The sequence below is a fragment of the Equus asinus genome, chromosome 3 (genome assembly GCF_041296235.1).
Source record: "Equus asinus isolate D_3611 breed Donkey chromosome 3, EquAss-T2T_v2, whole genome shotgun sequence".
Lineage (NCBI taxonomy): Eukaryota > Metazoa > Chordata > Mammalia > Perissodactyla > Equidae > Equus > Equus asinus.
Window position 1 is genome coordinate 53883996 of NC_091792.1, and position 12974 is coordinate 53896969.

General features: G+C 33.6%; 1 protein-coding gene across 3 annotated transcripts in view; it reads right to left on the bottom strand.

Annotated features, from left to right (window-relative positions):
* LOC106837751 (probable ATP-dependent RNA helicase DDX60) overlaps positions 1-12974 on the bottom strand; it is a 223710-nt gene that overhangs the window by 208060 nt on the left and 2676 nt on the right. For all 3 annotated transcript variants that reach the window (XR_011502009.1, XR_006525509.2, XM_014851438.3), the window contains exons 2-6: positions 9455-9524; positions 8819-9008; positions 7355-7696; positions 5459-5575; positions 1483-1644 (exon numbers count right to left, since the gene is read on the bottom strand). Coding sequence is in view for 1 of the 3 variants with exons in the window: in XM_014851438.3 (XP_014706924.3) it covers positions 1483-1644; positions 5459-5575; positions 7355-7696; positions 8819-9008; positions 9455-9524 (881 nt within the window). In the remaining 2 variants the exon portion in view is untranslated. The remainder of the gene's footprint in view (positions 1-1482; positions 1645-5458; positions 5576-7354; positions 7697-8818; positions 9009-9454; positions 9525-12974) is intronic.

The window sequence follows — 12974 nt, forward strand, 5'->3', positions numbered from 1 at the left end:
TAAAAAGATAAGGCAGAGAACAGCAGGCTGTGAACTGCATGGTGCACCGCAAAAGTCAACAGGCACATTTTGCTGTACAGGAATCACACATTCTTCATTCTACCTTTTTGAGAAAGTCCTTTTCTTCATAGATAAACTACTGCATTTATACAGATGTGAGGTAAGGAGAACAGGAAACTGTCAGCTCAATAGCAGTTTACATAAAGCATTTTTCAGTATTTTTAGTCAAGCCAAAGTTTACATGATCCTATAGGACTCTGCACTGTTGGAGTCACACAATAAATGCTCTATCCGGCCCAAGGCATCAGACTTTAACAGGTATATTAAAAATTACTAGGGTGAGGAAACCGGGACATATCTAAAAAATTACCCAGTTAGAAAGTGGATAAAGAAGCAGGCATATTTAATATGATGGGACATGGACCTTCCAGCCATCTTCAAAGGTTTGCAGGGTTGTCAGTGAAGCAAGCCTAAGACTTGCTTCCAAGTACCTCCAGAGGGCCAACTAGGGCCTCATGATTAGAAGTTCCAGACACATTTGGCTTAGTATCACTTTTGTAAGAACAATTTAAAATGGCATGCCTGATCATGTAGAACTGTTTTACTAAGAATATATTCAAGCAGATATTGGAAAACCAAATATAAAGGATGCTAGGTAAAAGATGATGAGCCCTGTTTATTCATGAAATTGTAGCAGAGACAAAACTTCACTTTTCTTCAATAAGAATCTTCAACAAAGAATCGCCCACTCAGATTGTATACAAAATAGTATGTGTACACATGTGTGTGTCTGAGTGTGTGTGTATCTGCGTGTGTGTGTGCAGACGCATGTGTGGGTATATACAGGGATGACTAGTTGGAGATCGAACCCATACTGCCAACAGATTCTTAATGGATTCTATCTGCAGTAAAGAAAGTTAAAACCTTTAGTATCTCTCCAGCTAGAATGGCACTAAGACACTACATCAGGAATGTTCTTTCAAAAGACAGTTTGGTTTGCAGAACTTGCACAAGACAGACTCGGTTTCAATCCACTCTACTATTTAACATCTTTGGTTTGACAAATGTAACCTGGACTATCTGAACCTCAGTGTTCTCATATGTGAAATAGGAATAACACCTCCTTAAAATGGTGTTGTGAGACTTTAACGGCACAAGGCAAATAAAGAGCCCAGAATATTGCAACACTGCAAGCTCTCACCAAGTGCTAATTTCCTTTCTTATTTCCCCTTCCTCTGGATGATTGGAAAAATTTGCCTAAATATGTACTAAGGGATCATCCACATAGTAAAACACTAAATCACATAACAGCACAATAGATGTTTCTTATAAACAAATTCTAGTTTTTCCCCCCTTTTTTGAAGTTTACATCAACAAATTAGAGAAATAAATGAAGTATCAAATGGAAAAAGTGGTAGATGAAAATAAAATTTCAAAAGTGGAGAGCAATGGTGTTTCACAGTAAAGTTATAACAATCACACCTTTTGGGTCTTAGTTTTCTCAACAGAAGCAGTCCTCTTTCTGTTTTCTAAAAAGCGATGGTACATCGTCAAAGACAGTGAGCACGAAGTAACACAAAGAACACGCCGAATATCAGACCCTTCTGGCCAGAGTTGCTTAAGCAGAGAAATAGTTTCACACGCCTGTCACAAAAGGAAATGGTAAAAGTCATGATATTTAGAAAGATATTTTTATTCACAAGTGATCATACTAGAAGAAATCATACAGAATAGACACGACTACATAAAACTATAAATATTTCTGTTAAAAATAATACACAAAATTTTAAAAGAAAATAATTACAACAAATATTTCAGTGAAACCATTAAAAATTTAAAAATGTAAAGAACTCCTGTAAATCAATAAAAAAACTAAGCCTTTAATAAGACAAGAGCAGATAATTCACAAAAGAAATACAAATCTTAATAAAATAGAAAAAATGTTCAACTTATTTAGTAATAAAAAGAACAATTAGATAGCATATTTTTACTTTCAAGTTAGCAAAGTATGTATTTTAATGATAATAAACAGCACTGGAAATCATGTGATGTGTCATTTCTCTTACTCTTTGCCACTAAGTGTATAAATAGATATAGAATTACTGCAAAGCTATTTGGCAGTACATATGATTATCATTAAATATGGTGATACTTTTTGATTGACTATTCAAGTTTTATGTATCTAGATTAGGTAAATAATACAAAATGTGTACTAAAGTTTATGCACCAGGATGTTCGTCAAAGTTATTTGTAAAAGCCAAGTTTTAAACAATTTAAATGTTAGCATTAAGAAAATGTTATGTATCTAATATAAATATAATTTATGAAGAATTTTTGATAATCAGAAAATGTTTAAATAACAATATTAACTTAGAAATTAAACTAAAAGGGTATATATGCTATGTTTTCAATTGTATGGAAATGCATGGAACATTACTGAAAGAATATGTTCAAAAAATGTGAGTTTCTACCTCTAAGCGGTAGAACTATGTATAATCATGGTATAGTGAAGATGAAAGGTATTCAGAGGAGTAAGATTATGACATACTGAAATCTAGATATTATACTTCTATTAATGAAATCTGTCACCTTATATTCCAAAGCGGGGCACTGGAATAATTTTTTTAGAACATTTTTGTATTTTCCAAATTCTATTATGCATTTTCCCTAAATTCTATCATACATAGAAAGATACGTAGTTTTGTGGGATTCCCGTGTAGCTGAAAACAATGGTCTATAGTAATCAACTTCCTAAAAGTATTAACTATTTTTACAACTAGAAACATTCTACACAAAATCACACCCCCAGAATTACTTAAGAAGACAGAATACTGATACTGCAAAATAACTATGTGCAAGGGGGAAAAATGAACAAATCCCAGCTCTGCCATCCCTCACACTCCTGTGCCACACTTGCCACAACTCAAGGCTTTATAGGGACCAAAGAGAGATTGAGAAAAATTCCAGGAAACACAAAGGAGGAAGATTAGTGAAAAGTGAATTAGAACAACCACTAGAAGTATTAAATCTACCCTAAGTCTGAAAATACAAAAAAGTAACCAGGCAGACTAGAACACAGACTACAGGAGAGGAATTTCAAAGTGCACACAATTTAAAGCATCAGATGGCATATTTCAAAGTGCACACAATTTAAAGCATCAGATGACATATAAAAAGGTCAGGCACATGATTTAATGAGACAGACTCAATTAATGGGGACATTAATTAATGACTTAAAAGGATACGAACTATTTAAAGAATAGGAACTATGTAAAGCAACGATTTTCCAAAAACATAGCTTTAGGGGAGAAAACAAAGCTGAAAGGAAGGAGGAAGCACTCTTTAACAATTAAGTGGTGAAGCAGAAAGGAAGGCAAGGAGAATATTTAGGGTTCTGAAAGGTAAAAGAAAACCACAGAATCACAGGACTCACAACCCCTCACCCACCACCAAAATAAATAAACAAACAAACAAAATTTCCACCAACATGCCTGGACTCTGTGGACAGAAAAGGGCACCATTAAATTAAGTTAGGAATCTTGTAACACACCTGAATCTCATATAAATGAATGAAAAGAAAGGAAAGTACATAGAGAACTACTGCAAAAAATGGCAGCAGGAACAAAGTTTCACACAAATTAACTGAGAAAAATCTCATCATCTCCATCAAAAATAATAACAACAACAACCATAAAGCAGAAGAAATCTCTGAGTCTATCCTTTAAATACAGCTAAAGAAATTCACACAAGCAATTAATGAGATGAAAAATGATCTTTATTCAACAACTCACAAACCAAAAACAGAATTGGAAAAGAAGACAAAAATGATGAATTTAATTCAGAAAAATAATCTTAGAAAAGGCAAAGCTATCTCAGAAATTAAGAATAAATTACAAGATGCCCAAAGGGGAGTAATCTCAGCAAAAATTTAATAAGAAGTATTGAATAAAGGTGAGAAAATGAAATGGCATAAAGAAAAAAGAAAAAGAAATCAGAGAGAAAATAGTGGAAATGAAAGAAGCAAAGAAAGAACAGTATCTGTATTATCAGACACCTGAAGAACAACAACAAAAAAATAGAACAGAGCTAATATTTCAAATGATAATCTAAGAAAACCCACCATAGGCAATACGTGGTGCTAAGGGATACTGAAAAACCAACAAGGCAAAACTTCATAAACCAGATAATGAAAGATAAAATAAGAAAACAGAGGACTAAGAATATTTTTTTAAAAGCAAAATGTACAAGTACAAAGGTAATTACTATAACAAAACATGCAAAAGTACCCTAATAAAAAAAGTTTTAAGTAAAATAGCAAAGAAAACGCATCTCATCATTAAAGAAATGTATCAAATATACCAAAATACACAGATAATATGTAATAATATAACAACACATATATATTATACTAATATAACAATATAATAATAATGACGTATTATGATAGAATCAAGACCAAACATATCAGTTATAACAATAAATGTGAATGGACTTAATTCACCTATAAAAGGAAAAAAGGTTTCAATTTAGATCACAAAACAAAACTCATATATCTGTATGAGTATACATATACAAGATACACAACTAAAGCAAAGTGATTCAAAAACACTAAAACTAAAGGGATGAACAAAAGTATACTAAGCAAAAGAAAACAAAAAGAGAGCAGACGCTAGCAATCTTGGTATCAGGCTAAGTGGAATTCAAGCATAAAAGCATTACATGCAAAAGGAAGAGCATTCTTTTATTCTAAAAACCACAATCCATAAAGAAGATATAACTCTTACGAATAGTAACATCAGTCAAAAACATCAGTAATAACAGTTGCAGACAAGATCCACTGATGAGTTCTAAAATTAATCGGCAAAAGTTTGAGAAGAAACAGGATTTGCATAGTCAGGAAAAACAGTAACTTTACAATGGAGAAAGCTGGCAGGCACCAATCTAACCAGTGTTCAGACATATCAACATCAGGAACCCTTGGGTACACTACAGTGAGGACACAACTTCAATCCAGTGGCATTCTTGCCAAAAATACATGATCTCGTTCCAATCATGAGAAAACATCAAACAAGCCCAAATAGAGGGATATTAAAAAAATAACTGATCAATGCTGTTCAAAAATGTTATGAAAAACAAGGAAAGACTGAGAAACAATTACTGATTGGAGGAGCCTAGAGAGAAATAACTAAATGGATGTGGGACCCTGGATAGAATCCTGGAACAGAAAAGGAACATTAGTGGAAAAGTAAGTGAAATTCAAATAAGGTCTGAAGCTGTGTTAATAGCATCCTACAGATGTTAATTTCCTGATTTTGATAAATGTACCATGGTTCCACGAGATGTTAACATTAGGGAAGGCTGGCTGAGAGAGAGATACGGAAATTCTTTACTATTTTTGCAACTTTTTTTATAATTGAACAATTAATTCAAATAAAAAGTTTTCATAAAGTTTCCATACCTCTTCCATAATATTTATCCATTTTAAATCTCCAAAAACAGATTGTAATGCAACAACTCTACACGTTTCCAGTTTTTTAATGAGAGTTTGATAAGCATTCTCAATCTTCTCTACATTCTGTGAAAGAAAGGCAAGTGACATAAATTGTCATAAATAAGATATCTAGCTACTTTCCAACTACAAAAAATCAGGATTGAAGTTATGACTGTTACAACTGTCATATATTTCTAATTTAAAAAAAATTACACTGATGTAATTGTAAGTCAACAATGCTTTTTTTTAAAGCCTGCCAAACAGCACTATTTTGTCTTTGCCAAATTAACTCTTTGTCTGGGAATTTCGTGTTTTATTTTTTTAACAATTTTATGAAGGTATAGTTAACATAAAATTCACTCACTTTCAGGATACAATTAAATGACTTCTGGTAAATTTACAGAGCTGTACAACCATCACCATAATCCAATAGTTAGAACATTTCCAACATCTCAGAAACGTTGTGCCCATTTAACATCTTCTATTTTATTATGAAAAATTTCTAACATACACATAAATAGAGAATAGCATAACCTCCCCCCAGGTACCTATCATCCAGCAACAGCCATTACCAACATATACTGGATTTTTATTTTATGATAATAAGAGAATAAAATAATAAGTACACAGATATGAAAAAAATAAGACAATGCATAAAAAGATGGGGCTTGATGAATTTGGATAAATGTCCACAAACTGATAAATGAAATAATTTCTTTAAGGTGAGTGTCCAATAAATTAGGAAATAAATTATTTTACCAGAAATAAAATCCGCTGTTTAAAAAATTCTTCTTAAGGAGAGATTAAGAAGGATGCTTGTAGGGCACACTTCAAACTCAGATTCAGCAATTGCTGAGACAGACCAAAATGATACCAGCTGACTATAGTACCTCCTTCCAATGTAAAAATGAATCCCAGAGCTGTTCCTGCTCACAGTAGGCAACTAGAGTTGGAAATAGTTCAATGACTGGAGTTCTAAGCAAAGGAAAATAACCTGTCTTAACAGATTTCATAACAACCATCTAGATGTCTCCAAATACCATGGGGGTGTAACACTATTCTCAAAAAGTGAAAAATGTTTTTGACTAAAAACTCATTTTGAGGAAATATAGAATTACCTTCATATTCAGATTTCACCTTAGTGAAAATTAAACAGAAACTAGATTTATTTATAAAGTCAGTATGCATTTTCTGAATCCCAATAGTTAGTACAGTAATTGTCAAATATAGCAATACAGCAAAATAATATGATCATGGAATTAAAATTCTAAATACTTGGAAAATTCTATTAATGATTTAACATCAAGAAATAAACATTTCATTTATTTTCCTTCTTCATCAACCTTCTCCATTAGTTTCTCATTAAAAGCTACCACACTATTATCATATTATCATTTCATTAGTATGTCTCAGCAAGAGAGGCATAACTTTTACCTGCAATTTAATGCATTTCTAGCCCTCATTAACTTGGAGGCAGTATACCATTCTGTAGTTAAGCACATAAGGGCTGGGATCAGACTGTCTCTTTTCAAATCTGTGCTGTATTATTCATTTAGTGTCGATGATGAGCAGATCACTTATTCAAGTACCTACTTCCTCATCTGCAAAACATAGATGATACTACCACCTACCTTAAAGGGTTGTTGTGAAGGTTAAATGAATTGACTCACGGGAGGCACGGAGCACTACTGTTACGACAGTAAGTGCTCAGTAAATGACTGCATTTGTGTTATTATTAATTTTCTATACCTCTCTGTTAAACCTATAATAATTTCGATAGAAGAGGTGGAAAGAAAATTGTCAAGCAGTTTAGAAAAATTTGTAAAATGTTAGGAAAAAAACTGTCTTTTAGATGTAAATTACCTGATTGAAAAACGTTTGGTTTCTGTAGTTGCTTGGCATAAAGTACGCATAAAGTTGAAGAATATCAGATTCTTGCCCTGAGGAAAGCACGGCATTGACCTTCCTTGACCAAGACTGAATGATTAAAAAATTGAAAAGGTGTGTTTGTAGATGGTTCAGGCCTTCATCTGCAACTATTAGGAAATATGGATAACTCTCTTCCAAGAACATTTTCCAGTTTTCTGAGAAGCATCCAGAAAATGTTGTTCGAACATCAATGGTAGTGTTCTGCTGAAGATGAAGAATTAAAGCAGTTCTCAAAGGAAGAAGTTCAGGGAAGTTGAAATATGCGCACTCAGCATCCTGTGGGAGGATGAAGTACATTACTTAGTAATTATCATTTAGTAGTGTGCTAGTTTAGTTAGTTAACACATATCGTTAAAGTCATTAAAGGAATAGGTTCCAACACAGTTTTGTTGTGTTTGATAGTCAGGGAATCAACTCTTAAATCTGACTGGCATTTCACAAATACATACCAAAATCACAATTTGGATTTAAATACACTTGTCCGTTTTAAATAAGCACGTAATACTCAGAGTTTATCCCATTTTCCCTTCCCACTCTAATTCTTTTCCTCTCCAATCTACTTCAAAAAAGAAAAAGGACAGAAAAATATGTAAAAGCAAATGGTGGATATAAATTATCCAGAATGGGAAGCTGAGGTGGATCATTTTGTTTGAGAGGACTGTCCCAGATCACTGTGACCCTCCTGAAGGAGCATTGATTTTTCTCAACAGACCAAAATTAGTGCAGTAAACTAGACTGTAAGCATTAGGCTAGAATCCCGGCTCTTTATTCAAAACATTGCTTCAAGCAGTCAACAATGTTCACAAATCTAATAATAATACGGACCACAAAATCATTGAACAGACATGCACCAAAATCCTTAAGAGTAACACACTGGTTACCTTTAGAGATAGGATGAGGAAGGAGTGGTAGTAGTTACACATGTCTGTCTTTGAAATTGTTAAAGTTTTATTAATTATATCTATATTCAAGAAAAGAAGACTAAATACATCCCCTTGGAGGTATTTACTATAGAGCAAATAATAATGAAACAGCTTTGACATTCTTCTAGGCTCAAATAAATTGACTGTGGAGTTTTGAAGACACGAGTAGCTCTCAGAGTTGGAACAGTAGAATCCAGAGATGAACAGGGCCACTGTTGAGGAGACTTCTCATCCACCTTCCTGATCCTGTGTGTCCTTCCAATAAAGTTCCATTATTGCAAATAAAAAATAATCTTAAATGTGGTCATTTCTGAATATTGGGAAAACGACTAATTTTTTTCTGTTCTTCCTTTTAAATTTTCTGAATTTTTATAGATATATTTCACTTTCTAATATGAAAAAACTATTTATAAAATAATAAGAACTTTTAGTTTTAGTTCTCAAATCATAGAAAAGAACTCAACTGTCACGTTACCTTGAAGAAAACTATGGAAAATTGTCCTCCTTTACTAAGAAGATCCACAAGATAGCGTTCAACGAGATAGAAGAAGTGGAGCTCCTGCCCTTGCTTTAATGATTTCTCACATATGCATGTGACAAGTAATGAATCTCCATCAATCAGGAAAAATTCAGATTCAACAAAATCATTGAATAAACTAGAATATCTAAAATGAAAACAGTTAAAACAAAAATTACATATAGATTAAATAAGGTCCAAAAAAGGCAGTAGTATCATCATTACTAGCTCATTATCATTATCATCAATAGCTGAATTTGCCGAGTAATTATTTTATGTCAGGCTCTATGCTAAGACTTTTCAAATATATCCATATACATAACTACCCTTCATAGGGAGAAGGAAGGGCTATTCCCATTCTATAGAAAAGGAAACTTAGGCTCAAAGAGATATACGATATCAACTACATATTTATAACTATACATAATATACATAATACATATAATATACTATACTGAGATAGATGATGGATTAGATAGATAGATAGATAGATGGACAGATAGATACCACATATCACTTTAAGGCCAAACAGATATACAGGGAATATGATCCAAAATTTTACATCCTTTTATTTGTTACTACAACAACACTCACTCAGCTTTTGGCATTTCACTTAAAATTAACTGTGACATTTCCTTGAAAAACATCATGTATTCTTCCAAACCTAAGAAAGAAAGAGAAAGAGAATGGATTATTTTCAACCAATCCTTTTTAAAAGAGCTATCATTTACTTATTATTTGAGAAAGAATAAACAGTAATAAAGTTACTTTAATTCTATTAGTCCATGTAGTTTACAGAATCATTATGTTATAACTTATAAAAATTTTAAATTGAAAATTACCCATTCTTGCTGCCACCTGTCAGTTCTCGTGGAGCTTAAAATCTATCAGTAGAGACAAACACTAAGCAGATAATCATACAAACAGTGGAAAATTGCAAATGTGACAAAGTCAAAGAGGTCAGAGGAAGCTTCCCTAAAGAAGTAATGCTTGGGCTGAGTTCTGAAGGATGAAACAAGAATTAATTAAGCAAAGGGGGGGGGGGCAGTGGCGGGCAGGGATGCAGCATTCCAAGCAGAAGGAATACCAGAATACCATGTGCAAAAGCCCTGTGGCATGAAGAAGTGTGGATGGAACTAGATCCCGAAAACCCAGTTGGGCTGAAGTGGAGAAAGTAAGGGAAGAGCTAGCTATGCTAGTTAGGGCTACAGAAATAAAGGGTGTACAGATCCTTTGAGGACATGTTTTTCATTCTCAAATCCACTGATGGATTTTAAGCAGGTAACAAATGATTGGCTTTGCATTTCAGAAGATTACTCTGTGTACATTACTGAGAATAGATGGGATGGGAGCAAAGTTCCTGTTAGCAGAGCAGGGAGAAAGCCATTGTTCAGAAGAGTAATGATAGTAGTTTGATGTAATACAGCTTGATGGTGGTTTGAGGCACACATTGGTATTACATATTTCGAAGGTGAGCACAACATAATTCGGTAATGGATAGAAAACAGGGGAGAGTTAAGATTGTCAAGGATGAACAGGATTCTACCTGATGCAACCGGAAGGATGACTAGACCATTCTCTGGACAGGAAAACTTTGGAACAAAGCCACATTTCAGGGAAAGATCATGAGTTCATTTGTGGTCAACCTGAGTTTGACTTGCTTTCAAGAATTACCATATGATAAGTCATGTAAATAATCATACAGGTCTAGAGGTCAAACACAAGGGCTGGGCTAGGCCTGAATATGTGATTAATGTGAGTATTATCGTAAGGGAGGCCATTGACACAGATGTGGGTTGCTTGGACAGAGAGACACAACATCATGGATGAAGAGAAAAGGAATGGAAATCCAGTTTTGCAGATCACTAATATTTAATAAATGGCAAGAGAGAAGAGGAAGAGTCTGCAAAGGTAACTGAGAAAGAACTACCAAAGAGGCAGAAGAAAATGCACTTAAGTATTTTGTCATAGAAACCAAATATTGAGACATTCCTCAAATATGCCATACAGTGTGTTAGGGCTGTGAAACTTGATGGAGAAAGAGAGACAGACAGACAGAGATAGATACTCATATTACATGATGTTAAAAAACATAATGGTGAAGCACACATTGATATTAAATATTTAAAAAATAATACGAAGAAGCATATGACGGTAAAACTGAGTAAGTTTGAAGAAAAAAGAAATTGCTGTGGGCTGGAATATTTAGGAAACAATGGAGACCGGGGCAACAGCATAGTCTCTTGCTCACCCAGTTATTCCATCTTTTTTCAAGGATCTATAGAGCATCTACTCCTCACCAAGCATTGCACTTGCTGCAATATATGCAAATATGCAAATATGCATGAAACATGGTCTTATCCCTTTACAACCTGGTAAGAGTTGAAAGAGAATTAAATCAAGCAGGATAACATACTGAGTGATCTAGCAGAAATGGCACAGGAAGCATTAGAAAAACGAGGAGGAATTCTTCAATTAACTGGAGTGGTCAGGGAGGGCCTGTGTTCTGGAGGTTTCAAGGGAGAGTTTGAAAAGATGATGAAGAATTACAGATGCATGTTGAGGAAGGTAAGACAAATAGAAGATCACACTCCAGGTAGCAACACAGAACCAGAGTTTAATACATAGAGATGTGAAACTACAGGATAAGTGTGAGATTCTGCAGGTTGGAATCTTGATTGGAGATGAGATAGGAAAAGTGGGTATGAACCAGATTATAAGGGTCTTTTGCCCAGGGTAGAAGTTTAGACACTTTCCTGAAAACAGAAAAGGTGAGTCAATGAGAACAAAGTAGATAAGAAACATTAACCCTAAGTATGTTATAGAATGGAGAGGTCAGAAAAGATGAGTGTGAGATTCCACAAGATGAAATAAGTTAATTCGTAGGTCCTCAGATGTTCACAAGGCCCTTAACATCTCGAGAATTTTTTGATGGTAGTCCTACAACAAATTAAATACTTACTAGTTCATTTCTTAAGTAGTTAGCTCCAAACAAATTAGTAAGTCTTAACAATTTCATTTGAAAATATAATAAACATAAATTGAAAGAAATAATACAGCATTTAAATTAAATAACAACAATTACTAATGAGATGTGTGTGCCTGTCAGACACTGCACACACCTTTTCAAGAATAGCCATGGTGGCAGAATAAAACTCCTGAATTTGGCAATTAAGGCATTCCGTAGTCTGCCTGTCTACTCTCCTCTCACATCCTATAGGAAACTTTCCCTATTAAACTTTACCCCAAATTCATACCCGCCTTAACATTTACACAGAATTTATAATCATTATGCTAAGTTCTCTCTCATTTAAGGGAGAGGCATGTTAGGGAAAATAAAACCAGCTCCCTACCGAAATAACTACTGAATGAATATATATAAAAAAATTAGAATCACTAGACATTTGCGGAGAGAAAAAAGGAAAAAATAAGAAGCCAGATGAGTAAACACGATTCAAGGACAGAATCGTTCTTTAAAAAGTTCTAATTAGAGTTCTCATTAATCACTGTGATATTATCCAACAAAATATCAACAAACTGCTACAGCAAAAAAAAAAGTAAATGTTCACAAAAATTTAAAATATAATTTCAGAAAAAAATTCATGTGCAGAACAATAAAATGGACTTGGTGAAGTCTCAAGTTAGGGATCTAGGGGTTAAAATCCAGGATATTTCTTAGAGGACAGAAGCAAAAAGCAAAGAGATGAAAAGTAGAAAAAATACTAATGACTATAGAAGATAGGTCAAAAAGTTCTAAATCCTTCCATAGTGATTCCAGTAAGAGAGAACCAAAATTCCAAAATGAGATGGGGATAAAAATAATCAAAGATATAATATTTAAAGTAATATAATAATATTATACCAGAGTTAAAGAAAAATATACAGTTTTATATTGAAAAGTTTTTCCAAGTACTGAGCAGAAATAATGGTAAAAGAGAAAACCACACTTAGACACAGCTCATTAAAATTGCAGCGCTCCAAGGATAAAGAGAAAGATGGAGATGGGCTACAAAGAAATGTAAGTCAGAGAGGCCACCATAATTTTGTAACTGCTGTTTACTGGTTTTCTATTTTTGACTTAACATAGAAACAAATCACAAGAATTAAAGTCATA